Raw genomic sequence first — 25,109 nt, forward strand, 5'->3', positions numbered from 1 at the left:
CTATATGATGGCCTTTTTTATATTGATGGTGCTCAGAGACGGGGCTGAGCAAGAACCGTTCCAGGCTCGGGACCTCAGTGTGTCCACCTGTGAAATGGCATTTTGGGAGAGGCCTGGATAACCTGACCTCTATCCTGAATCTGAGAGCACTGAAGATACGAATCAGCTAGTCCTCTTACCGCACAGCTCCCTTATTTTTACTTTCTCTTCCCCAGTCAGGTAGAGGCGCCCTCCAGTGGCACATTGCTCAGTCAGCTGCACCCCGAGTTTGGGTAACGATTTTAGCATTGCGCATGTGCAATTCTCTCTTCACGGGCCTAGACGGTCAATGCTGCGCATGCGCCTGGGGATGAATGGGCGGGGACAGTTCCGGAAATCTCCTTTGTGGAGGTGTAGAGTTTGGTGTTACGCAGTCCTCCCATGGCCGCTCTGACCTACGGCTCCGCGGCTTCTCGCCTCCTCTCCCAGTCCCAGTCCTTCCACCGCGGCAGTTTGGCCCCGCCCCTCGCCCACCCAGCCGGCCTCCCAGGGCCGCTCTGGCCCGAGCGTCCCCTCGTCTCTGTGATCTGGCTTATCCGGCTCTGGAGGGAGGCGCGGGTGGGTGAGCGAGGGAGTGAGGCGTTGCGGTCCAGGCCCGAACCCTGGAGGACGGGCTCCGCCCCCGGCTGAAGTCTCTCCCGGACCATCCCGGCCTGGTCTGCACCCGCTATGGAGGCCCTCGCCCGGCTGTAGGGCCCCTCGCCCCCTGAGGACCCACCCCTCTCTAAGGTCCGTTTCGGCCTGCAGCGGTCTGCCTCTGTAATTGCTGGACACCGTGTATGGGGTCAACCAGCCTATGGGGGCCTGTGTCTATAAGGGACTCCCACGGTCCCTAGGGGTCGGCCCTGTCCATAGCAACCCCGTTTACAGGGCCTATCATGGGTCTATAGGGCCCACCCCTCGACTTCCAGAGCCTGTCAACAGCGGCGGTTCCCTTCGCCGGGACTGCGACTCCTGGCCCTCCCCGGTCTACAAGGCCATGTCTCGTCCATAGACGTCGCGTTTTCAGGGCCTCGCACCGGTGGAGGGTCCGCTCCGTCTGTAAGGGTCAGTGCCGGAGGCGGCGATGGCCCTGGGCCGGGCTCTGGCCGCCGTGCTGGCTCTATCTTTGGCAGTGCTGGGGCCGCTGTCCCCTCGGGCCTGGGCGGGGGACTGCAAGGGGCAGCGGCAAGTGCTGCGGGAGGCCCCAGGCTTCGTGACGGATGGTGCAGGCAACTACAGCGTCAATGGCAATTGCGAGTGGCTCATCGAGGGTGAGTGGGGCGGTGTGGGTCACACACCAGTCGTTTGCTAATTCCTTCATTTGTGCACTCATTCATCCATTCACCACATTCCCAGAGTCCTTTTCTGGTCCAGGCCCTTTGCTCTAAAAAGCAGCCCACCTGGGCCCTGCCCTGCAAGGCCTTGAAGTCTGTTGGGGGAGTTACTCTCAGACTCCGATGGACAGTTACAAGCTCCCAGCATCAATGAGGGGTATTGTGAGTAATTGTTAGAACGTCGGGCTCTGAGCCCAACCATCTTGCTTCACATTTCATTTCCACTTCTAACTAGCTTTGTGAATTTGGGAAGGTGGCTTCCTTTTTCTGAGGTTCAGCTTTCCCTCTCCCCAAGTGGGAATAATAATAGTACCCACCTCACAGAGTTGTTGGGATAAAATGAGAACAAGTTTTTAACATTCCTGGCGAATAGTAAACGCTCAGTACATGGTATTAGGATTATTACTGTTGTCATTTTTAAAGTACTTCAATAAAAAACATTTTTCTCCATCATTCATGTGCCAGATACTGTATTTGCTACTGGGACATAGCAGAGACCAAGGCAGTCCCAGCAGTCCCCGATGACTTGAGGCTTGGGATCCTGTGGGGGAGACAAACACATTAATGGACAATGATAGTGCAGAGTGGTTGGTACTGTGATGGAGGAGCCCCATAGGTGTGGGGGATCTCAGAAGAGATGCCTGACCTGGGGACCAAGGACAGCAGAGAGGGCTTCCTGGAGGAGATGTCTGAACTGAGACCTAAAGGACCTATAGGAATCCGCCAGGAGGAGGAGGAAGAGCAGTCCAAGAAGAGGGAACAGCCTGTGCAAGGGCCCCAGCCCTACCCTCATGGGCTTCTAGTCCAGTAGGGGAAACAAACTTACCCACGAGAAGTGGGAAGCCCAGCGAAAATGTCTAACTTAGCCTGGGTGATAACTGAGACCAGAGGCATGTGTAGGAGGGAGCACAAGGGCATTTCAGGCAAGAACAGCCCATACAAAGGCCTGGATGCAGGTGGGTATGGTGTTTTTGAGGAAGTAGAAATGCAGTGTACTAGAACACAGAATACAAGGAGATAAACCATGAGCCAGAAGCTGAGGGTTGAGGGGAGGCAGAGGGTATAGGACCTTGTGATTTTGAGCTGTGTCCTGAGGGCAGGAGGGAGGTAGAAGAGAAGTCCAAAGGCAGTCAGTGGCCAGAGAAGTCCAGGAAGGCTTCTGTTGGCAGTGGATGTAGGAGCTGGCCTCTAAGGAGAGGTGGGGGTCCCCCAGAGTAGGTCCTGGCCAAAGGCCAGAGGTGTGACAGGGCCTGGATCTTATAGGGCCTCCCTTTGCAGGCTATGGAGTTTGGTTTTTATCCTGGGGTACTGGGGAGCCATGCAGGGGCTTTGAACTGGAGAAGGACATGATCTAATTTATGTTTTATGTGTTATTTATCTATGGCTGTTGTGTGGGGTATGGATGATGCATGTTTCTTGGGCATGTATATCTGTCACCAGCTTTAGGGGCCATTTCTGTCTCGGAGGTGAGAACAAAATGGGAAGTATGTGTATGTGTTGAGGGTATAAATCATCCTCTGGCGTTGAAGAGCCCCAGCCTGGTTGGGGACACAGTGTGCCCAGGTCTGAGACAGAAGGAGGTACAGGGTTGGGTAGAGGAGCCTATAAGGGAGTGAGAGGACACTGCTGGGGATCACAGAGGAGAAGCCACTGGAGCAGAGTTCTGAAGCATGCATAGGAGTTTACTGGGTGAGAAAAAAGAACAGCCTCTATGAAGACAAAAGGGGTTGGTATGTCTGGTCTGACTGGACCGTTGGCTGGGAGGTGAGGAAGACACCAGAAGCAGGGAAAGAAGGGCCTTGAGTATCACATCGAGCAGCTTGGCTTTGCTCTTGGGATTGAAGGGGAGCCATAGAAGGATTTTGAGCAGGAGTGGGGCTTCACTCTCAAGCCAGGTGGAGGCAGACTGGGGACCTGGTATGCTAGCCCTGCAGGAGAGGGTGAGTTCTGGGTGGGACAGAAACTAAGGAAGTGGAGAGGAGGGGAGAGGACTGAGAGATGCTTGTGAAGTTCCACCAGTGAGACTTGGGGACCAACTGGCTGGATGTTGGGGTAGGGAGGAGTCTGGGAGACTTCCAGGTCCCCTTTGATCTTCCATTCTTCCTAAAGCCTGGCATCTCTAAGAACCAACATATTCCCCTAGCTATTAAAGAAATAAGCCACCGAACCACTTCCTTCTGTACCACTTTCACACTTTATTGTACTTAGTCCTCATACCATCCTCATGAATAAGAGGCTTTTGCTTTTGAAAAGCAGGGGGTTTTGTGGTTGGATCTCTGTTCAGGATGGCATGGGGATTGGGCCCACGTTGGGTGGAAACAGGAGACCTTGAACTTGGGGAGGAACTTGGGGAAGGCAGATGGTGAGCCTGCCTTTGGCAGGCACTTAACAAAGATGTACTTGTTTTGAGTTTTATAGTTTGGTTGAGGCCGGTAAGACAGACTTCTTGTCTGGTCTGGCTGAATGGTTCTTCTGCGTTCCCCAGCCCATGGCTTGGGTCTGTTGTGATGTTCTCCGGGGCGCTGGTCAGTGCCTGAGAGAGAGCTGCCAACTTCATTATTCTGTCTTGTGTGCGTTTCCTCGTTCCTTCATTCAGCATTTCCCAGGCTCTTGCTCAGTGCCAGGCTCTGTGCTAGGCAACATCGGGGAGGGGCCCCAAGATGCGTTAGGCCCAGGCCCTGCCCTTTGGGCCTCATCAGCTGCAGGGGAGGCAGACCTGGTTACAGATGGTGCTGGCCCAGAAGAATGAAAGTTATAATGGGAAGTAAGAACCCCTAAGAGGACCACTTAACCCAGCCAGGGGGTATCAGGGAAGGCTTCCTGGAGGAGATGGGGAAACTTGCTAGCAGGAAGGGAGAGTGTGCTCCCATACAGGGGGAGAAGCATATGTAAAGGCCCAACTCCTGGTAGAGCTGCAAGCAGTGGGGTGATGTGAGACAAAGTGAGACTTCAGATGTCAGGTTAGAGAGCTGGACTTTCTCCTGGTGATGGTGGGAGCCATAGAGGGCTTTTGAGCAGGGGATGGTCAGGGCCAGATGTCGAGTTAGGAAGATCACTCAGGGATCCATGTCAGGGCAAGATGGGAGGCTGGGGGGCCAGGAAGGAGATTAATCAGTGGTCCTGGTGAGAGGACAAGGTCTGCACTGGCACGTTAGTGTCACCATCTCAAATCTCCACTTTAGCCTTAGTGGGTGGGAAGACTTATCCCCATTTTACATTCAGGAAACTGAGGCTCAGAGAGTTCATGACACTGGCCAAGATCACACAGCTAGTGAGTGCTCGATGAGCATCTCCAGTATGTGGATGAGTCGAATCAGTGGCATGGAGGAAAGGGCTGGTCCAGGGTCTTCCAGCAGGTCAGGAGCAGAGCTGGAACTCAAGTCTACTTTCCCTAGCCCAGAAAACTTCCCTGAGCCCTTAGTGTGAGATGTGGAATGAGAGGGCCTTCTGGAACCAGGACCTGGCAGAGAGTAAGAATAGTGACAGTGCTAGAAGTTGTGGCACTTAGAAAGCACTAGGCCCTATTAAGCACTTTATGTGCATTATTGCCTCTCACGCAGGCACAGTCATGTGTCAGCTGGGGCTGCAGTCATCTGAACACTCACTCACCTGGGCCGGACATCCAAGAAGGCTCCCACCCAGGGCTGGCAGTTGATTCTGGCTGTCAGCTGGAAGCTCAGCTGGGGCTGTCAGCTGGAATGCCTACATGTGGCCCCTTCATGTGGCTTTGGCTTTTTTTAGCATGACAGCTGTGTTCTGAGAAGGAGCATTTTACACAGCTCAGGTAAAAGCTGCAAAGCTTCCTCTGATCTAGCCTCGGAAGTCCCAGAAGCCACTTCTGCTGCTTTGTGTTGGCCAAGCTAGTCTCTGAGGCTTTTCCCAGATACAAGGGGGCAGGCAGGGCATCAGCCTTCACCTCTCAATGGGCGGAGTGGCCAGGAAGTGTGAATCCACCACAGTCCCATTATATCCTCACTTTACAGTTGAAGAAAGCGATCAAGAGAGGTTAGGTGTCTTGTTCAAGGTCACGCAGCTAGTAGCTAGTAAGTGGTAGAGCCAAGATTTGAGCCTAGGCCGTCTGGCTCCAGAGCCTATGTGCTTAGATACCACAATAAACAGAGAGATGAGACCCTGGGTGGGGCAGAGGAGCTGTGGGCTCTAAAGTTCGGCCTTTGTTCAGGGGAAAGAAATCGGCCTTTTCCTTTGGAGCTCTATTTGGCCTGGAACAAGGGACCCTCACAGAGGCCCTTTTCTATCTGGGAGGATGCCTCTCTGCTTGGGCTTGGGCCCCAACGCCCAGGCCTGGGTGTGTCTGAAGCTCAAGAGTAAATGGGACCAGCTCTGTCTGATCACTTAGATGGGCTCCCTTTCCCAGCAGGTCCATTTCCTGTGTGAACAGTGGGGCGTGTTCAGCCTGATCTCAGGAATCCTTTCCAGGGCTGATACTGCAATTCCTTGTCTGAGCTCTGATGTCCCTCGGCCATGAGACCAGGAGCCTCTCCAAGGCAGGGCCCAGATTGGACTCATCTTTGGGCCTCATTAAGCAGAGCGGGGTTTGCTGTTTGTGGGTAGTCTGCATAGAGGTGTGGGGAGAAAGTCCACATCTGAGCCTGGCCCCTCTGTTTTTACCACCCAGCACCGAGCCCCCAGCACCGGATCCTGCTGGATTTCCTTTTCCTTGACACGGAGTGCACGTATGACTACCTGTTCGTGTATGATGGTGACTCCCCTCGAGGGCCCCTGCTTGCCAGTCTGAGTGGGAGCACCCGGCCCCCGCCCATTGAGGCTTCCTCAGGGAAGGTTGGTGGGGCTGGGCTGTGGGCTGTGGCTGGAGGATTTCAGTGCAGTGTGGGGTAGATGCACACAGGGAGGGACAGAGAGACAGCAGAGGGACATGGCATCAGACAGAAGGACACAGGGACAGGGAAAGGTGGAGAGAGACAAAGAAAGGAGGCAGGGACCTCCAGGGTGGGGTTGGGGCAGGCAGGAGTGAATCACCTCCCAGCTGGGTCCCTGACCCTGCCCACCTGTGCCTACAGATGCTGCTGCACCTCTTTAGCGATGCCAACTACAACCTGCTGGGCTTCAATGCCTCCTTCCGCTTCTCTCTGTGCCCTGGGGGCTGCCACAGCCACGGACAGTGCCAGCCCCCTGGGGTGTGTGCCTGCGAGCCTGGTTGGGGGGGCCCTGACTGTGGTCTGCAGGAGTGTTCAGCCTACTGTGGCAGCCACGGCACCTGTGCCTCGGTGAGCCTGTCCCCAACTGTGTCCCCCTGGGGCCCTGACCTGTGACCACACCTGCTGCTCCCATCTCCTGGATCTGACTCTGCCCTTGACTGACTCCCTGTGCCACTCCACCCTCTGCCATGACAACCCTGCTCTCATCCACAGTACTGCCCTCTCATTCCGGGTTTCACCCTACCTATTACCCCAACCCCACCCCACCTTCACCTGGGGCCCTTCCTCTGTCCAGGCCCACTTCTGTTCTCATCTGCAACCCACCTCTCACCTGTGAACCCACCCTGCTTCCTCTTGCCAGGCCTGGCTCCATCCACCCACCCACCACTCAGTCTGGCATTGGGCCCCCAGCCTTTACTTTGGCTTTCAGCTGCTGACTGGCCCTAAGGCGTGCATATCCATCTTTGGGACTGGATCACGCCTCGAGTCCTCCCCACCTTGACCTCTCCACCTCTGAGCTTCTCCAGCCCAGGCTGACATTGACCTCACCATCTGTCTCTGTCAATCTGTTTTCTTTCTGTCTGTCCTCATTTTTCTCTCTTGATCTCTCTCTTTTTCTCTTGGTCTGTCTGCTTTTCTCCACCTCTCTGCCTCCTCTGGCTGTGTCTCTGCGTCCCTTTCTTCCTCTTTTGATCTGTCTCCTTCTTGTCTCTGTCTCTTCCCCTTTGCTTTTCTGTCTCTTTTTATTTTTTCCCACTCTCTCCTTTCGTGTTCATCTCTCTCCTCCCTTTCTGCTCCATGTGTCTCACTCTGACTCTGGCTCTCGCTCTCTTCCCCCTTTCTCCCTGTTTCTTTCTCTCTCTCTATCCCCTGCTTTTGTGTCCCCTCCTCCTAGCCCCTGGGACCGTGCCGCTGTGAGCCTGGCTTCCTGGGACGTGCCTGTGACCTGCACCTGTGGGAGAACCAGGGGGCTGGCTGGTGGCACAACGTGAGTGCCGGGGACCCTGCCTTCTCTGCCCGTGTTGGGGCGGCTGGTGCCTTCCTGTCCCCACCAGGGCTGTTGGCCGTTTTTGGAGGTAAGCAGATGGGGTGTGCGTCTCGGGTCTGGAGGCCTGGCATCCTGTGCCAGGGCTTGAGACCATCCACCTTTCATAGGCCAGGACCTCAACAGTGCCCTGGGGGACCTCGTGCTGTATAACTTCTCTGCCAATACCTGGGAGCGCTGGGACCTGAGTCCTGCCCCGGTATGGACCCCACCTCTGCCCTGCCTGGAGGCATCAGCCCACTCTGTCAGTCCCAGCAAGGGCTCCCCAGAGTCCCCACTTCACCCCATAGTCACCCCTAGCCTGCAGCTTGATAGGGGAACACCCACTCCTGTGTCTCTGCTTTCTATCTCGGATTTCTGTTTTCCTTCTTACCCCTCTCTGCATCTTACCTTTCTTTGTCTTGTCTCTCCCAGCCCATCTCTCTGTTTTTGTCTCTGACTCTTGGTCCTTGTGTCTCCTTCTCTCTGGGTTGTATCTCTATTTCTCTGTCGCTTCTTCTATTTCTGTCTCCCTGACTCCACCTTCCCTACTGTGTTTCTCTGTCTCCCCTCTGCCCGTATTGACGTGTCTATCTTTATGGGTCTGTCTCTTTTCTTTTGTCTTTGCATATCTCTTTGTCTCACCTTCTGTCCGTCTTTGTGTCCTTGTCTCTGTCTTTCTGTCTCTGCATCTCTGTGCCTATGTCTGGCTCTCTGTCATTCTGTGTGTCACCATCTGTTTTCCTCTCCATCTCTGTCTCCTGGTCTCTTCCTCACAGGCTGCCCGTCACTCCCATGTGGCTGTGGCCTGGGCCGGCTCCCTGGTGTTGATGGGCGGTGAGCTGGCCGATGGCTCCCTCACTAGCGACGTGTGGGCCTTTAGCCCGCTGGGCGGGGGCCACTGGGAGCAACTGGCACCACCTGCTTCTAGCTCCTCGGGGCCGCCAGGCTTGGCAGGTCACGCAGCCGCCTTAGTGGATGACATCTGGCTCTATGTGTCTGGTGGCCGCACCCAGCACGACCTCTTCTCCTCTGGCCTCTTCCGTTTCCGCCTTGACAACACCAGTGGGGGCTATTGGGAGCAGGTGATTCCCGCAGGTGGGCGTCCCCCTGCTGCCACCGGCCACTCCATGGTGTTCCATGCCCCATCTCGAGCCCTGCTGGTTCACGGTGGACACCGGCCCTCCACTGCCCGGTGAGTGACCTGCCCCACAACCTCAGCTCTGCAGGCCAGTCCTGGCCCAATACCTGGGCCTTTCATCTTTAGTGAACTTTGCCTACTGATGGACTCTTGTAGGCTTTCAGTCACTCCTTCCTTCATTTATTCATTCATTCACTCACCCACTCAATCTCTTGGGCACTTGCTTCCTCACACACTCCCACTGTCTGTCCATTCCACCAGCTCCTGGCTAGATTATGCAGGGAACCCAGATATAAGTCCAACCTGGGTCCTGTCCATAGGCGCTTTTGTTTCTGAGGGGACATAAACCCAGTTGCCACCAGTTTCAACCCTGAGTGATTACACAGCTTCAACAGCCCAGAGGAGGGACAGAGGCCCTTCCTGCCCTGAGCCCTTCCTCTGCCTTCCCCCATAGGTTCTCTGTGCGTGTGAATTCCACTGAGCTCTTCCATGTGGATCGGCGCATGTGGACAACCCTGAAAGGCCGGGATGGGCTTCAGGGCCCACGGGAGCGAGCCTTCCACACGGCTAGTGTCCTGGGCAACTACATGGTGGTCTATGGTGAGGAGGCCCCCTACTTGCCTGCCTGTCAGGGGTCCATACCAACCCTGAGCTAAGGCTTGTTGCATGGGTGTCCCCACCTCCCCCAGGCTTGCCAGCTATGCCCCTTTCCTCTTTTCCCAGGGGGCAATGTGCACACCCATTACCAGGAGGAAAAGTGCTATGAAGATGGCATCTTTTTCTACCACCTGGGCTGCCATCAGTGGGTGTCAGGGGCCGAGCTCGCCCCGCCAGGAACCCCTGAGGGTGAGTGGCCCATCTGTTTCCCTGAGGGGCTTCTAAGGGTCACACTTCCCCCCATAGTGAATCTGGGCTTTGGGCAGGAGCCACCTCTATCCTTGTTGGGGTGAGCCAGACATCGTACTGGAGCTGGCTCAAGGGACAAGCCTGTGCTGCAGACAGGACTAGGGCATTGTTGCCATGGAGATGGAATGTAGTTACAGCAGCATCAGATCTAGGTTCCAATTCAGGTTTGCCAATTTCCAGCTGCCCCAGGGAAATGCCCATGAAGAGATGACTTTTTCAAGGTCACACAGTGGGGAAGTGGCAAAACCAGGATGGCTAGCCCCAAAGAACTATCTATACAAAAACCATCATTTAATTTCTATCCCCCAACTTCCCTATCTATAAAACGGGGATTATAATAACACTTAAGCCACTGGGCTGTTGTGAGAATAAATTGAGATCATGCTTGAAGAATGAAGACAGCCTAGTGAAGGGCACAACACGGTGTCTAATAGCAGTGAGGGTCCTGCTGCAAGGCCAGAGGGCTCACCCGGAAGGGCGCATGCAGAACCTCTTGAACTCATTAGAGCAGAGATTCTTTTCAGAATCAGAAGTAAGTCCTGGCTAGTGTTGCTCAGTGGTTGAGCATCGACCTATGATCCAGGAGATCATGGTTCGATTTCTGGTCAGGGCTCATGCCCAGGTTGCGGGCACGATCCTCAGCAGGGGGTGTGCAGGAGGCAGCTGATCAATGACTCTCTCTCATCATTGATGTTTCTATTTCTATTGTTCTCTCCCTCTCCCTTCTTCTCTCTCTGAAATCAATAAAAATTAAAAAAAGAACCAGAAGAAAGCCACAGGCCCCTTCCTCAGGGAAGTGTTTGTATGCACAAAGTGGGCATATAATTTCAGGGGACTGTGGACTTCCCAGAGGCCTGTCTATTCTCCCTACCCCACTGAACTGAAGAGCGAGGACAGAGGACAAACATAAGGAAGGGGTGGACACTTAAGAGGAAAGTTCCCCAAGGAACCTTGTATGGCCATGAGGAATAAAGCCTGGGCCTCTGATCCAGGACTTCTCCGCCTATCCCTGTACTTCTTTTAGGCCCCTTTACTGGGCAGGCAAGAGTGTGAGGTTTCTGGAGGTCTCTTCCTCTGTAGTTTGTAATTCCCTGGACCAAGTCCCATGTGCTTACAGAGCATCCAGGTTCAGTAAGAGGGTGGGGGTTCACCAATCACTGACTATTTACCTGTCGGTTCTTGGTTGTAAGTGACAGAAATCTAACCCAACCAGCTTAAGCAAAAGGGAGAATTTCTTGGCTAATTTGAGTGAAAACTCTGGCTTCAGATTGGGCTGGGTCCAGGTGCTCATGAGATGGCATCAGCCATTTCTCTCTCCAGTTCTCGGCTGGGTTTACGTCAGTCTCCAGCAGGCTTCCCTTTTGTAGATGGTCACCAGCAGCTCTCAGATAATATTTTGCCCCTTTAAAATGCCCAGAGGGGCCCTGACCAGTGTGGCTCAGTTGGTTGAGTGTTGTCCCATGCATTAAGAGGTCGCTATTCTATTCCCAATTGGCACATGCCTGGGTTGCAGGCTGGATCTGCAGTAGGGGGTGTGCAGGAGGCAGCCAATAGATGTTTCTCTTTTATGGATATTTCTCTCTCCCTCTCCCTTCTCTCTGGAATCAATAAAGATCTATTTAAAAAAACAACAACATATATATGTGCGTGTGTTATATTAATTTTAGAGAGAAAGGAAGGGAGAGGGAGAGAGAGAGATAGAAACATCAATGTTGAGAAAGTTGTCATTGATCTGCTATCTCCTGCACGCCCTTGACTGGGGATCAAGCCCACAACTTGGGCAGGTGCCCTGACCGGGAATCAAACCGTGATCTCCTGGATCCTAGGTTGATGCTCAACTGCTGAGCCACGCCTGGCTGGGCAAACACATATATTTTTTGAAAAATGCCTAAAGGGAAGAGAATGTTTTCCCCCCAAGAATTGTAGGAATTGAGTTCCATCCTGAACTAGTCACTAACATTGAAAGCCCCACATCTTCCAGAAGCAGGGGTGGCTCAACTTGAACCTTGTAGACTGGGAGAGGGAGAAGATGGTTTTCCAGGGGAAAATCAGAGACTGTCACCAGAAGGGAGGCTAGTGCCAGGCAGACAAAAACAGGTGAGAGCCAGGCAGCTCTCTGAGGGCAGGATGATGATTTCATTTATAGAGGAGGGAACACAGACTGAGAGAAGTCGAGCCTCTTGCTCATGGCTACACAACTAGTCAGTAGTTGATCCATGATTTGATCCCAAGTTTTTCCAGCCCCAGAGATCATACTCTGTCGGAAAGGTGGCTTGGGTAGGAGTGTGGGAGCTCTGAGGAGAGAAAGGACTGGAGCTGGTACAGGGCCAGGCAGGCTGGGAGGGTTTCTGTGGGCAGGTGGGTTGAAGCAGGAACTAGGAGTCTGGGCTGAGGCTTAGGAGAGGCAGGTATAGTCCTCTGGGCAGGGGAACCACCGAGGTGGGAGGGGGGCTTGGGGATCCCATGTCCTTGGGATCTGTATTCTTTTAGGCCGAGCAGCACCTCCCAGTGGTCGGTACTCACATGTGGCAGCTGTGCTTGGTGGCAGTGTCTTGTTGGTGGCTGGTGGGTACAGTGGCCGGCCCCGTGGGGATTTGATGGCCTACAAGGTGCCCCCCTTTGTGTTCCAGGCACCTGCCCCGGATGTGAGTATTGGAGTGATAGGGAGAGGGTGGCTGGGGAGTAGGTAGCAGATGAGGGAGGAACTTGGGGGTCCTTTGGGATAAGTAGTGGGAGCCCCTAGGTCCATGAGAGGAGGGATATTGGTTCCCAGGTCAGGGGAGGAGGAATGGAGGTCCTTGGGGCAGAGGGGCAGTGGTCCCCGGCACTGGAAGAGGATTGGACAGGGATCCTCAAGGTGCTGAACAGTTGGGGTTCCCTGGGATGATCAAAATGAGTGGGAATATAGGAACAGGCCCTTGTCTGAGGAGCCCCATCCTCCACTCCCATCTCTCTGCAGTACCACTTGGACTATTGTTCCATGTACACCGACCACAGTGTCTGCTCTCGAGACCCTGAATGCAGTTGGTGTCAGAGGGCCTGCCAAGCTGCACTGCCTCCTGGGACCCCCTCAGGAGCTGTGAGTGACTGTCCAGGCACTGCCCCTTAGCACAGAGACCAGCCCTGTGTTTCCCTCCGCTGAAACCAAGTGGGGAAGGACTCCCCACCCTGCCCAGACTTGTTTTCACACCTAAGAGCAGCATCTCTGACTCCTGATTGCTGACCCCTGAACTTTGACACTCTCCCCAATCCTTTGGAACTTATCTGTACCCAGATCCCCAGGCTCTGTCCTCTTGATCTTTCTTCATTCTAATTGGCTTTCGATTCCCTTCTCCAATTTTTTGACCCCTTTTACTCCAAAGCTCCTAAATCCACAGCCCTTTGCAGATTCCTTAAGGCCCGGTGAACAATGACCCCTGTCCCCTTCCTTCCCTGCAGTGTCCGGCTGCCAGCTGCCTGGGCCTGGGCCGCCTCCTGGGTGACTGCCAGGCCTGCCTGGCCTTCAGCAGCCCTGCAGCTCCTCCCCGGGGGCCTGGCGCTCTGGGCTGGTGTGTACACAATGAGAGCTGCCTCCCCCGGCCTGGTGAGTGACTAGTGGCAGTGTGGGAGGGGGCAGTGTTATACCCAACACTGACCTCTTCCCCTTCTGTCCTCATAGAGCAGGCCCGCTGCCGAGGAGAGCAGATCTCAGGCACGGTGGGCTGGTGGGGGCCCACACCTGTCTTTGTCACATCCCTGGAGGCCTGTGTCACCCAGAGCTTCCTGCCTGGCCTGCACCTTCTCACCTTCCAGCAGCCACCCAACGCCTCCCAGCCTGACAAGGTGGGGAGCTAGGGATGGGGCCCAGCATGGGGTGTTGAAGGGCTGGTCCTAGTGTTTTCATTTTCCAAATGGGTCTTTATCACTCATGTATTTATCCCGTAAGTCTTTATATTCAAGGGTCTGATTTTTCTTACTGAGTTAAAAACATTTTTTTTATGTGGTAAAATACACATAATGAAATTTATCATTCGTGTCATTTAGCACATTCACAACATTTGCAACTGTCACCACTATCTAGGTCCAGAATATTTCCAGTACCCCAAAGGAACCCTGATTCACTGAGTAATCACTCTCCATTCCCCTTCCCCCGGCCCCTGGCAACCACTCACCTGTTTTCTGTCTCTGGATTTGCCAGCTGTAGATATGTCATATAAAGGGGATCATATAATATATGGCCTTTTGTGACTGGCCTCCTCACCGAGCGTAATGTTTTCAAGGCTCATGCATGTTGTTGCATGCGTCAGAACTTCATTCCTTTTTATGGCTGAATAATCTTCCCTGACTCCTGATTGCTGACCCCTGAACTTTGACACTCTCCCCAATCCTTTGGAACTTATCTGTACCCAGATCCCCAGGCTCTGTCCTCTTGATCTTTCTTCATTCTAATTGGCTTTCGATTCCCTTCTCCAATTTTTTGACCCCTTCTACTCCAAAGCTCCTAAATCACATTTTTGCAATTGTGAATAGTGCTGCTCTGAACATTCATGCACAAGTTTTTGTTTAAACACCTATTTTTAACTCTTGGGTGTGTATCTAGGGGCAGAATTGCTAGGTCATATGGTAATTCTTTGTTTAACTTATCAAACTGGTGTTTTCTTTCTTTAAGCTCCTATTGATTTTTAAAACAGGTAATATAGTCCCTTCATTAAAAATTCACAGCGATGTAAAAAGTTGTTTAGTGAAAAGTCTCTCCCATCTACCCCACTCTCCACCTCTTTAGTGTGCGAAGCTGGCTCCCTTACCCCCCCAACTCAAGACCACCCTAACTCTCCCCAGATCTGTTTGGGTTTTTCTTTATATCTTTCCATGGTCTACTTATTCCAATATAAGTAAATGTGACTTTTAATCATTTTTCTTTGTTACACATAAAGCAGTATACTATCCTCACTATACTACCGCTTCCTTTTCTTTTTTTTCTTCTTTTTTTAAAATATATCTTTATTGACTTCAGGGAGAAGAAAGGAGAGGGAGAGAGAGATAGAAACATCAATGATGAGAGAGTCATTGATTGGCTGCAGCCCACAGCCCGGGCATGTGCCCTGACCGGGAATCGAACCCTGATCGCCTGGTTCCTAGGCCGATGCTCAACCGCTGAGCCCCGCCCTGCCGGGCAAGCCGCTTCCTTTTCTTAACACATCCTGGCAATCTTCCCATTAGAGAACTTAGGAAACATTCTCATTCTTTTTACAGCTGCATAATATTTCATTTATTTTCTAACCCCGTAGTACTGTTGTTTATTTAAATAGTTTCCCATAATGAACACTTGGCTTATTCCATTCATTTGCAATGACAAAAACAAATACTAGGAAGAAATCATGTCATATGTCCGTCACTTTGAATGTTGTGTCTGGAATCTATTTTTATTTTATTTTATTATTATTATTTTAAAAAAATCCTCACCTGAGGACATGCTGAGAGAGAGAGAGAGAGAGAGAGAGAGAGAGGGAGAAAAGCATTGGTTGCCTTCCTTACATGCCCCAATTGGGGACTGAACCCACAACCCAGGTATGTGCCCTGATCAGGAATTGAACCCACGTCCTTTTGTTGCACAAGACAATGCTCAACCTACTGAGCCACTCTGGCTGGGCTGGGATCTCTTTTTTTTAAAAAAACTTATGTACTGGTTGATGATATGATACATAGGGTAAGGTCCAGAGGTTCTGAGCACAGGAGCTTCTGTCCCCATGGAGTTGGGGTGCGACACCCTCTGAGCATATGGGTGTGGTTACTAACCCGGAAGTTAAGGGATTTTATTTCATTTTTCCAATCTGGACTCCTGAGGGCTTAGGTGGAAAGGTGGGGTGTAGGAGAAGAGGATCCTGAAGTTTCATGAGAGGTGGGGATGAGCAGGGCTGGGACCCTGTTCCTTTTCTGAGTTGGTGTCCTACTCCTCTCCCAGAGTTACCCTGGGGGGGCGGGGTGCCTCCCCTGCCCCTGGCCTTAGTCTCTCATTCCATAAAATAGGGAAGGAGGTTGAGTTGCCTGATTTTTTCTGGCTCTGATGTAGCCTGAGGAGTGTGGGGATTGTGGGCCATGCAGAGAGGCACTCATGCATACCCCCTCCCTGGCTGGCACAGGTCTTGATTGTCCGAAGTACAACCATCACCCTGACACCCAGCCCAGAGACGGATGTATCCCTAGTCTACCGTGGCTTCATCCACCCACTGCTTCCCGGAGGGCCCAGTGGGCCAGGGGCTGAGGATGTGGCTGTGTGGGCCCGGGCCCAGCGCCTGCACGTCCTGGCCCTGATGGCCCGTGGCCCTGACCCAGAGAACATGGTGAGGGTTCCTGGGACACTCAGAGGGCTGTTTATGGTCAATACAGGCATAGAGATGTGTGGTACAGGGAGGACTGGGGAGAAATCAGAGGCAGGAGATGTATCCTTAGTGGAGGGGGGCCCTGGGGTGTTAAATTGTGAACACAATTTGGGGAATTTTGAAGAAGATGGGGAAGGTCTCTGTCTTACCAAGTCACACTCCCCTGAGGAGGGTCACTGGTGGATTTGGGGGAACTTGGAGGTTCTTGGGTCTAAGGAACCCTGAGGCACCCGTCTTTCTAGGAGGAGGTGGCTACTAGGTAGATTTGAAGCTCTTGGAGGTTTCAGGGGTCAGGGCTGTGGAAAGTTCTGAGGCCCCTGTCTGTCCTCACCCCTGCTCCAGGAAGAGGTGGGGCGCTGGGTGGCTCAGCAGGAGAAAGAAACCAGGCGGCTACAGCGCCCAGGGTCTGCTCGTCTCTTCCCCCTGCCTGGCCGGGGCCACAAGTACGCCGTAGAGATCCGGGGCCAGCTCAATGGTTCAGCTGGCCCTGGGCACAGCGAGCTCACCCTGCTGTGGGACCGGACTGGCGTGCCAGGTGGCAGTGTGAGTACCCAGGCCTAGGCCTCAGTTCCCCTGGGATTTCTGAACCCCAGGCCACAAACCTGGGCTTCTGAACTCTGGACTCACCTTATACCCTCCAGACCCCTCTCTCTGACCCCCCAGACTCTGACCTGACCTGATATTCTGACCCCTGCCCACATCTCTACCTCCTCCTGCCCTGACTTCTGCCCTCCATACTTCGACCTCTAATCTCTAGAAGGTTTCAGACCCTGCTCCCCTTTTGTCTGCCAATGACCTAAATCCTGACTTTGTATGCACCTGAGCTCTCAACCTTTTCTCTCAACACTTCGGTCTTTAGCTCCAAACTCTGACCCCTGCCCCAAACCTCAACTCTTGACTCAAGTTGGAGCATAGGCCCCTGACCTCCGCCCCTCCCCAGGAGATCTCCTTCTTCTTCCTGGAGCCCTACCGCTCGATGGCCTGCAGCTCCTACTCCTCCTGCCTGGGCTGCCTGGCGGACCAGGGCTGCGGCTGGTGCCTGACCAGCGCCACCTGCCACCTGCGCCAGAGTGGGGCCCACTGTGGGGACAGTGGAGCCGGCGGGTCCTTGCTGGTGCTGGTGCCTGCCCTCTGCCCGCTCTGTGAGGAGCATCGAGACTGTCACGCCTGCACCCAGGTGCCTGCCAGGCCACTGAGGGGCAGTTTCAAGTTGGAGGTGGCCAAAGTAGGGGACTGGGGAAGGGGACAGGCCCCCCCCAGGCCTGATATGGGCAGCCAAGGGGCTCCCAGGTGGTGGTAGGGGGAGATAGCTGGGGCCATTGTTTTTGACCTGCTGGCGAGAGCCAGGTGGGAGGCAGAGGAGAGGGGCTGTAGGGTGGGTCCCTGGCAGTCAGAACTCGAGGGGCCAGCAAACCCAACTCCGTACCTCTCTTCACCAGGGGCATTTATTGGCTCAGGCTGCAGAGTCCAAGAGAAGGTCTTCAGGCCTGCGACTGCCAGGGGTTCAGACCATGTTTTCCCTGGAGGGTCATTCCTTGAGAGTGGCAAGGGGGCCACAGGGCTCCACACTTGCATCCTCCACTCAGCCAAGTGGAAAGAGCACCTTTCTGTCCCTACCCCACTCTCACTCCTGGGTCAACAGAGGTCCCAGAAGTGCATTTTACTGGCTCTGGCTGGATCTTGTGTCAGCTCTAGGATCAGTCAGTGAGCCAGGGGTGGGTGTGGCCCCTTGCCTACCTCTGGATCCCAAGGATTGAATCAGTCCCACCTTGACCACACAAAGGGGTGCTTGTGCCCAAACGGAGGAGGGTGCTGGGCAGGCAGAAGCCATGGATGTTGTTGGCTGGAGGGGGAAAGTTTGGAGAGGGAGGGTCTTGGAGGGCTGGTCTTAGGGGTGGGGCAGATGAGAGAGGCCGGGCACTGGGAGCCCAAGGGAGATGGCTAAGCTGGGCTCTTACTTCTCCAACCTCCCAATCCCCCAGGACCCTTTCTGTGAGTGGCATCAGAGCACCAACCGCAAAGGGGACGCAGTGTGCAGCCGGCGGGGCCGGGGTCGGGGTGCCCTGAAGAGCCCAGAGGAGTGTCCCCCACTCTGTAGCCAGTGAGCCCTGCTGGGCCCAGGGAGCGGGTGTGGGTGTGTGTATAGGTCATCCATGGTGTGACCCTGTCCCCACTTCTCACCCCTAGGCGCCTGACCTGTGACGACTGCCTGGCCAACTCAAGCCAGTGTGCCTGGTGCCAGTCTACCCATACCTGCTTTCTGTTTGCTGCCTACCTGGCCCGGTACCCATATGGGGGCTGCCGAGGCTGGGACGACAGGTGCGGTCAGGGTGGTGTCTGGGTAGCTGGGCTCATGGAGGGCAGGGTGGAGGCAGGTGGAGGTGTCTGGGCTCTGACACCCCCCACACCTGTCACCCTGCAGCGTGCACTCAGAGCCACGGTGCCGGAGCTGTGACCGCTTCCTGACCTGCCATGAGTGTCTGCAGAGCCATGAGTGTGGCTGGTGCGGCAATGAGGACAACCCCACGCTGGGACGGTGAGGCCTGGATGGTGGAGCAGGTGGATGGGCAGGATGGGCGGGTAGCTCTCCACGGCCCTAATTCTAACGGTTGTTCTGTTTCTCTGCCTCTCTGCCTTTCCCTCACCATCATCTCTGTTTTCTCCCCCTTGCCCCTTTTCTCAGTTTCTTTTTTATCTCCCGCTCCACTCTTTCCCTGCTTCTGTGACTTGTTTTCTCTCACCCTTTTTTCTGTTTCTTTCTTCTTGACTTTGTTTCTGTTTCTCTTCTTTCCCTTTCACTATGTCCCTGTCTCTGTCACTCTTCTGTCTTTTAAAATCTTTTTTGTCTGACTATCCTTGCTTTCCCTCTGTCACTTCATTTCTCCTTCTGTTTCTCTCTCTGAATGGCCTCCTGTCCCCCTGTAACTGTTTCCGTCTCTTGTTTTCTATCACCCCCCCACTCCACCACCTTCTTCAATCTCCCACCTGCCAGGTGCCTCCAGGGGGATTTCTCAGGGCCCATGGGTGGGGGTAACTGCTCCCTGTGGGTGGGGGAGGGCCTGGGGCTGCCTGTGGCCCTCCCTGCGCGCTGGGCATATGCCCGCTGTCCAGACGTAGATGAGTGTCGCCTGGGCCTGGCACGGTGTCATCTGAGGGCGACCTGCCTGAACACGCCTCTCAGCTACGAGTGTCACTGCCAGCGGGGCTACCAGGGAGATGGCATCACGTACTGCAACCGCACGTGAGTGGGGCATGGGTTTCCATGGAGATGTCACCCCAGGGCTGTGGCACGTGGCATGGAGGGAGGAAGTGACCATGGTGCTGGAATCCCCCCTGTGGAACCAGCATCCCAGTGAGCCTCAGGTTCTTACCTTGCAGACTAGGTCCTCATTAGAGTGACAGGGTCCCCAGCGTAACACTAATTACTGTGGAGACAGGTCACCCGTGGACTGTGGGCCATAGTCTTCAGAGTTGCCATGGAGATGGAGGAGGACCAAGTTGAAAAAGGGTTTTTATAGAGAACAGACCACTAGTGGTGATGTGTGGTTACTATAGAGACAGGAGTCACCACATGTGATGGGGTTACCTTGGAGACAGGCCACCCATGTAGTCTAGGACAGCTGGAGCGGGCAGTAGCTTGTAATGGTGTTTAATGGAGGTGATGGGGTGGAGTGGGATGGCAGGGGATGCTCTGGGGACTCAGGGCCTGCCCAGCCCTCCCCCCACCCCTGCCATGGCCCCTCAGGTGCCTGGAGGACTGCGGGCATGGTGTATGCAGCGGACCCCCTGACTTCACCTGCGTGTGTGACCTGGGCTGGACATCTGACCTGCCCCTGCCCACGCCAGCCCCAGGACCCCCCGCCCCCCGCTGCTCCCGAGACTGTGGCTGCAACTTCCATAGCCACTGCCGCAAACGGGGACCTGGCTTCTGTGATGAGTGCCAGGGTGAGCTGCCCTCCTCCCAGATGTCCCTGGACTGGCCTCAAGAGAGCCTCCTTCGGGTCCCAGTTTCCTTTTCTCTGCATGGGCTTCAGTGTCCCCTCACCCAGCTCTAGGTCCCCCTGCCCACTGCCTGCTCCTGATCCCAGACAGGCTTCAGTGGCACTCATCTCTGGCAGGGCCTGAGTCCCCACTCTTGGGACTTGCTATTCCCCTAAGTCTGGGCCCTGATTACTCTCCTTTGAAGCAGCCCAGTGAGGTCAGGGATCAGCCGGGCCAGTTGGGCAGGCCACTTCCTGACCTTGCCCCTGACTCTGCGTCCTGCCTGCTGGGGCCTCCACAGACTGGACCTGGGGGGAGCACTGCGAACGGTGCCGGCCTGGCAGCTTTGGCAACGCCACGGGCTCGGGCGGCTGCCGGCCCTGCCAGTGCAATGGGCACGGGGACCCACGCCGAGGCCACTGCGACAACCTCAGCGGGCTCTGCTTCTGCCAGGACCAAACTGAGGGTGCTCACTGCCAGCTCTGCTCCCCTGGCTACTACGGGGATCCCCGGTGAGCCAGGGGCCAGACAGGTGGGGTAGGGGGTTAGGGACACGTGGGAAAGGGCAGGCCTGTTCTGACACTGGCTCTCCTCCATCTCTCCAGGGCCGGTGGCTCCTGCTTCCGGGAGTGTGGGGGCCGTGCCCTCCTCACCAACGTGTCCTCAGTGGCACTAGGCTCACGCCGGGTTGGTGGGCTGCTGCCTCCAGGTGGTGGGGCAGCAAGAGCCGGGCCAGGCCTTTCGTATTGTGTGTGGGTTGTTTCGGCCACGGAGGTGCTGCAGCCCTGTGCTCCTGGGACCCTCTGTCCTCCACTCACCCTCACCTTCTCCCCTGACAGCAGCACCCCCTGCACGGTGAGCTTTGAGGGCACTAGGGTTCAGACCCATGTCCCCCCGCCCAGTCTGCCTCCTTACACAGACCCTGACCCCCATGGTCCCATTTTTTTATTCTTCAAACCCCAAATTCTATTTCTTCAACCCCAGCCTTCATTTCTAAGCCCGAAGACCTTTCCATTTACCAGGTCACCTCCTAGTTCCTGGTTTCCAAGTCTCCAATCCCCAGATCCTCAAACCCCCTCTCCTCAGTCCAGGCGTGGTAAATATTTATACTGCGTGTGCCAACTCTGACCAACTGGGAGTGGCCACCAGGAGCTGTGTGTTGAGAAGGAGGCTCCAGGTGAGAGTGTCTGATTGATTAGCCATGTCTTCTGCCAACGTGGGAGGGGCAGTGGTAGCCTCCATTCCACAGTTTGACAGCCCCGTATGTTCAAACAGCCCATTTCCCTGTCTCAGATCATCTTCCCCTGTTCAACTCCGCCTCCTTCTAGACCCCAAGCATCCCTCTTTCTCACCCTCATCCCTAATCCTCGGCTCTGCACCCCTCCAGCTGAGCTATGTGCTGGCTTTTGATGGCTTCCCACGCTTCCTGGACACCGGTGTTGTGCAGTCGGACCGTAGCCTCATTGCTGCCTTCTGCGGCCAGCGGCGGGACAGGCCCCTCACTGTGCAGGCCCTGTCTGGTATGGAGATCAGGGAGGTGGGGTCTCTGTCCTGGGCTGTGTGTATCCCTTGCTCTCCTGCATCTTGTTGACCAAAGTGGGCTTAAGGCTCAGCCCGACTCTGCCACTGACTTGCTGGGTGAGGCAACCGCTTGCCACTGTGGGTCTCAGTTTCTTCAGCTGAGAGGCAAATAGAGTATTGCTGGGCTGCCTCTGGAGAGCAGGGCCAAGTGGGATGTGTCTTTGGGGCACACAGAAGGGCTCAGCCTGTGATTCTCTACCAGGGCTGATTGTGTCCTCGGGGCATGTAGCTGATTGTCACAATTGGGGGTGCTCCTGGCATCTCATGGGTAGAGGCCAGAGGTGCTGCTCTACATCCCACAATGCACAGGACAGCCCCACAAACAGGACTCAACAGCAGGGCTGAGAGAAACCCTGTTTAGGCTGATGGAGGTGCACTAGAAAGAATTTGTTACCCACAGCAGTTAAGGGCCCAGGTTTGGAAATGCTTCCTTTCATACTGTAAATCAGAGTGGCTCCAAGGCTGGGAGATAGGTGGAGTTGTAGCTAGCAGACCCCTCACAGTGAACAAAGAACTGAGGGGCCCTTATTTCACTCACAAAGTGTTTACTGAGTACCTATGGTGAGCCAGGCCTGAGCTAGACGCTGGGGGTGCAGCAGTGAACAAGGGGCACAGGCGCTGCCTTCGTGGTTCACTGTGTGTGTGGGTGGGTGGGGGGAAGACATCAAAATATATACAACATAGTGAGGGACAAAAGGAAGTGGAAGAGAGCTCCTGGCCCCTCTGGGAAATCCCTGAGGGCTTCTGTGCAAAGGTGAAGTTTCACTTGAGGCTTGAAGGGGGCGCTGTGGGCAAGGGGACTCCTCAGGTTGAGGATTAGCAGGTGCTTAGGCCCTGAGAAGCAGGAAGGGGGCCTGGTGCTGGAGCCAGAGGGCCAGGGAGAGGTGATGAGGTCAGAGGCCCTGCAGGGCCTTTTTTTTCCCAATACAACTTTATCTAGGCATTTTTTATGTATCATTCATTCCTGTCTCCCCCACACCCTCCTGCCCCTGAAATTTTTCTAAGGAGACTTGGTCTCACAAAAGAACAGTAGGGAGTTGTGGAAGGTTTGGAGCTTTCGAGTGACAGGATAAGATTCGTGTTTTTAAAGGGTCAGGTGGAGTGCTATGAAGGACAGAGTGGAGGGGAGCCAGGCAGACCAGTGGGGGATGGTGTTGGTGGCAAGGCCAGACTACCGAGGAAGTGGCACGCAGTGGATGAATTTGAGAGAAATTTAGGCTTAAAAACCGACGGAACCTGATGGGCTGGATGAGGGAGAGGGTGTGCAGTGATTATAGATGATCGGGTGGCTGGCTTCCTTGGCTAATTATGTAGGTTTTTCTCAAAACCTGGGTGTGGAGCAGTGCCTGAACCTTGGCCTTGCCACATGCCCTTGGCCTCTCTCCCAACAGGGCTGCTCGTGCTGCACTGGGAGGCCAATGGCTCTTCATCCTGGGGCTTTAATGCTTCAGTGGGCTCTGCCCGCTGTGGGTCAGGGGGCCCTGGTAGCTGCCCCGTTCCCCAGGAGTGTGTGCCCCAGGATGGGGCCGCAGGTGCTGGACTCTGCCGCTGTCCCCAGGGCTTGGCTGGCCCACACTGCCGCATGGCTCTTTGTCCTGAAAACTGCAATGCCCACAACGGGGCAGGGACTTGTAACCAGGTACAGGTGGGATGGGGTGAGCTGGGTGGGACAGGGGTGGTGCTCAGGGCTCCCACTGAGCCTCCTTCTGCTGTCCCCCAGAGTCTGGGTGTGTGCATTTGTGCTGAGGGCTTCGGGGGCCCCGACTGTGCCACGAGGCTGGACGGTGGGCAGCTGGTCTGGGAGACCCTCATGGACAGCCGCCTCTCAGCCGTGAGTTGTTGGCAGCCTAGTCTCTGGGGAGGTACCACACAGCCTGGATCATTCTCCCTCGTCCACTCCTGGGACCACTCCTCAGACCCTACACTTAGCCTGGTACTTTGTCATGACCTTAGCCTGACGCCTCATGTTGCGCCCCCGCCCCCCCCCCCCCCCAAGGACACTGCTAGCCGCTTCCTGCACCGCCTGGGGCACACCATGGTGGAAGGACCTGATGCCACCTTGTGGATGTTTGGGGGCCTGGGCCTGCCTCAGGGGCTGCTGGGAAACCTGTACAGGTGAGAACTGCCCTGGGGAGGTGGGATACCTGAATGAGAGTGGGAAGGTCACCTCAGGCCATGCTGAGATATCTGTCACACAAGAGTCCCCTCAGGGGATTACAGGAAAAGGACACTCCAAAGGACACTGTGACATTTGTCACAGGAGGCTCACCTCAGTGGTGGATACTTATTTGGGCGGTGCTAACCTGGGGGATGGTAGGGTGACTATCTTGGGGGTCACCCCAGGGGATGCTGGGATATCTGCTAAGTGTGAGGTCACCCAGGGGATGCTGGGATGACTGGACAGTGAGGCTGCTTTTTTGCATCTTGGTCCCAGGTACTCAGTGAGTGAGTGGAGGTGGACACAGATGCTGGCAGGAGCTGAGGACGGGGGCCCAGGCCCCTCACCCCGCTCCTTCCATGCAGCTGCCTATGTGCCCGCTGGCCGTGGTGCCATGTACCTGCTGGGGGGGCTCACGGCTGGGGGTGTTGCCCGGGACTTCTGGGTCCTCAACCTCACCACCCTGCAGTGGCGGCAGGAGAAGGTGAGCATGTCTCCCCACCCCCAGACCCCACAACTGGGCTCTGGCAAAGAAGAACAGGGAACTCCTGCCAGCTTCACCCCCTGGGACGTGGCTTCCTCCCTGGGCTCCAGCACCCGTCCTAGAATTGCATTTCATTGGCCATCCTGGGTCACATTGTATTCCCCAGCCAATGATCTCTGGCCAAGGGGATATGATGCCCTGGTCGCCTAGGCTGGGATACAGCCTGCGGAGCAGGTACAGTCAGCCCTATGCAGCCAGAGCCAGAGCAGAGGGGCAAGGGCTTCCCAAAGGAACACAGGCTGCTCCTACCTGAAGTGACATTGAGAGGCAGACATGGCAAGATGTCTACTGCCCGCCTGCTGGGACCAGTGCTGGTTGGAGGGCCTGTGCTCTGACCAGCCCCAGGCAGCTCACTGTCTCCTTAGCAGTTCAGGCAGTGTGTGGAGTTCTGTCTTGCTTCTACTCTCAAGATGACCCGATCTTTGCCCTCCCATGACTTCTACCCTCTGTCCCTCAGGCCCCTCAGACTGTGGAATTGCCAGCTGTCGCTGGTCACACCCTCACTGCCCGCCGAGGCCTGTCTCTGCTCCTGGTGGGTGGTTACTCCCCTGAAAATGGCTTCAACCAGCAGCTGCTTGAGTACCAGCTGGCAACTGGCACCTGGGTATCCGGAGCTCAGAGTGGGACACCCCCCACAGGTGGGCCTAGAGACAGGAGAGCATAGCACCTTTGACCTCCTGGCCATCCAGGGCTTTGTGTAGTCTCTCTGTCCACTCCCATACTCTATGATTACTTCCCTCCATGCCTTGTCTCCCTGTCTGCCCCCTGACCCCTACCCAGATTCTCAGGGTACTATCTCTTGAGAATGAGAAGTTCAGTTTCTCTGTTTAACACCCCTCCCCTTGACTCCATGAAAAGCTGTCCAGTAATGCTGGGTCACCAT

General features: G+C 55.1%; 1 protein-coding gene across 2 annotated transcripts in view; it reads left to right on the forward strand.

Annotated features, from left to right (window-relative positions):
• Nucleotides 1-25,109, forward strand: part of MEGF8 (multiple EGF like domains 8) — a 40,120-nt gene continuing 15,011 nt past the window's right edge. The window contains exons 1-28 of one of the 2 annotated variants that reach the window (XM_081117797.1): nucleotides 1-1,292; nucleotides 5,992-6,155; nucleotides 6,395-6,601; nucleotides 7,428-7,608; nucleotides 7,688-7,776; nucleotides 8,336-8,751; nucleotides 9,152-9,297; nucleotides 9,421-9,543; nucleotides 12,094-12,248; nucleotides 12,563-12,682; nucleotides 13,042-13,186; nucleotides 13,262-13,425; nucleotides 15,723-15,923; nucleotides 16,305-16,505; nucleotides 16,903-17,139; nucleotides 17,945-18,063; nucleotides 18,150-18,281; nucleotides 18,385-18,498; nucleotides 18,955-19,203; nucleotides 19,708-19,907; nucleotides 20,245-20,455; nucleotides 20,549-20,798; nucleotides 21,331-21,463; nucleotides 22,916-23,163; nucleotides 23,245-23,355; nucleotides 23,521-23,639; nucleotides 23,959-24,166; nucleotides 24,684-24,864. In XM_081117797.1, the coding sequence (XP_080973923.1) occupies nucleotides 1,106-1,292; nucleotides 5,992-6,155; nucleotides 6,395-6,601; nucleotides 7,428-7,608; nucleotides 7,688-7,776; nucleotides 8,336-8,751; nucleotides 9,152-9,297; nucleotides 9,421-9,543; nucleotides 12,094-12,248; nucleotides 12,563-12,682; nucleotides 13,042-13,186; nucleotides 13,262-13,425; nucleotides 15,723-15,923; nucleotides 16,305-16,505; nucleotides 16,903-17,139; nucleotides 17,945-18,063; nucleotides 18,150-18,281; nucleotides 18,385-18,498; nucleotides 18,955-19,203; nucleotides 19,708-19,907; nucleotides 20,245-20,455; nucleotides 20,549-20,798; nucleotides 21,331-21,463; nucleotides 22,916-23,163; nucleotides 23,245-23,355; nucleotides 23,521-23,639; nucleotides 23,959-24,166; nucleotides 24,684-24,864 (5,011 nt within the window). In that variant the 5' untranslated portion in view covers nucleotides 1-1,105. The remainder of the gene's footprint in view (nucleotides 1,293-5,991; nucleotides 6,156-6,394; nucleotides 6,602-7,427; nucleotides 7,609-7,687; nucleotides 7,777-8,335; nucleotides 8,752-9,151; nucleotides 9,298-9,420; nucleotides 9,544-12,093; nucleotides 12,249-12,562; nucleotides 12,683-13,041; nucleotides 13,187-13,261; nucleotides 13,426-15,722; nucleotides 15,924-16,304; nucleotides 16,506-16,902; nucleotides 17,140-17,944; nucleotides 18,064-18,149; nucleotides 18,282-18,384; nucleotides 18,499-18,954; nucleotides 19,204-19,707; nucleotides 19,908-20,244; nucleotides 20,456-20,548; nucleotides 20,799-21,330; nucleotides 21,464-22,915; nucleotides 23,164-23,244; nucleotides 23,356-23,520; nucleotides 23,640-23,958; nucleotides 24,167-24,683; nucleotides 24,865-25,109) is intronic. The other variant, XM_081117798.1, reaches the window with a different exon arrangement.

Source organism: Miniopterus schreibersii (assembly GCF_964146895.1).
Source record: "Miniopterus schreibersii genome assembly, chromosome: 18".
Lineage (NCBI taxonomy): Eukaryota > Metazoa > Chordata > Mammalia > Chiroptera > Miniopteridae > Miniopterus > Miniopterus schreibersii.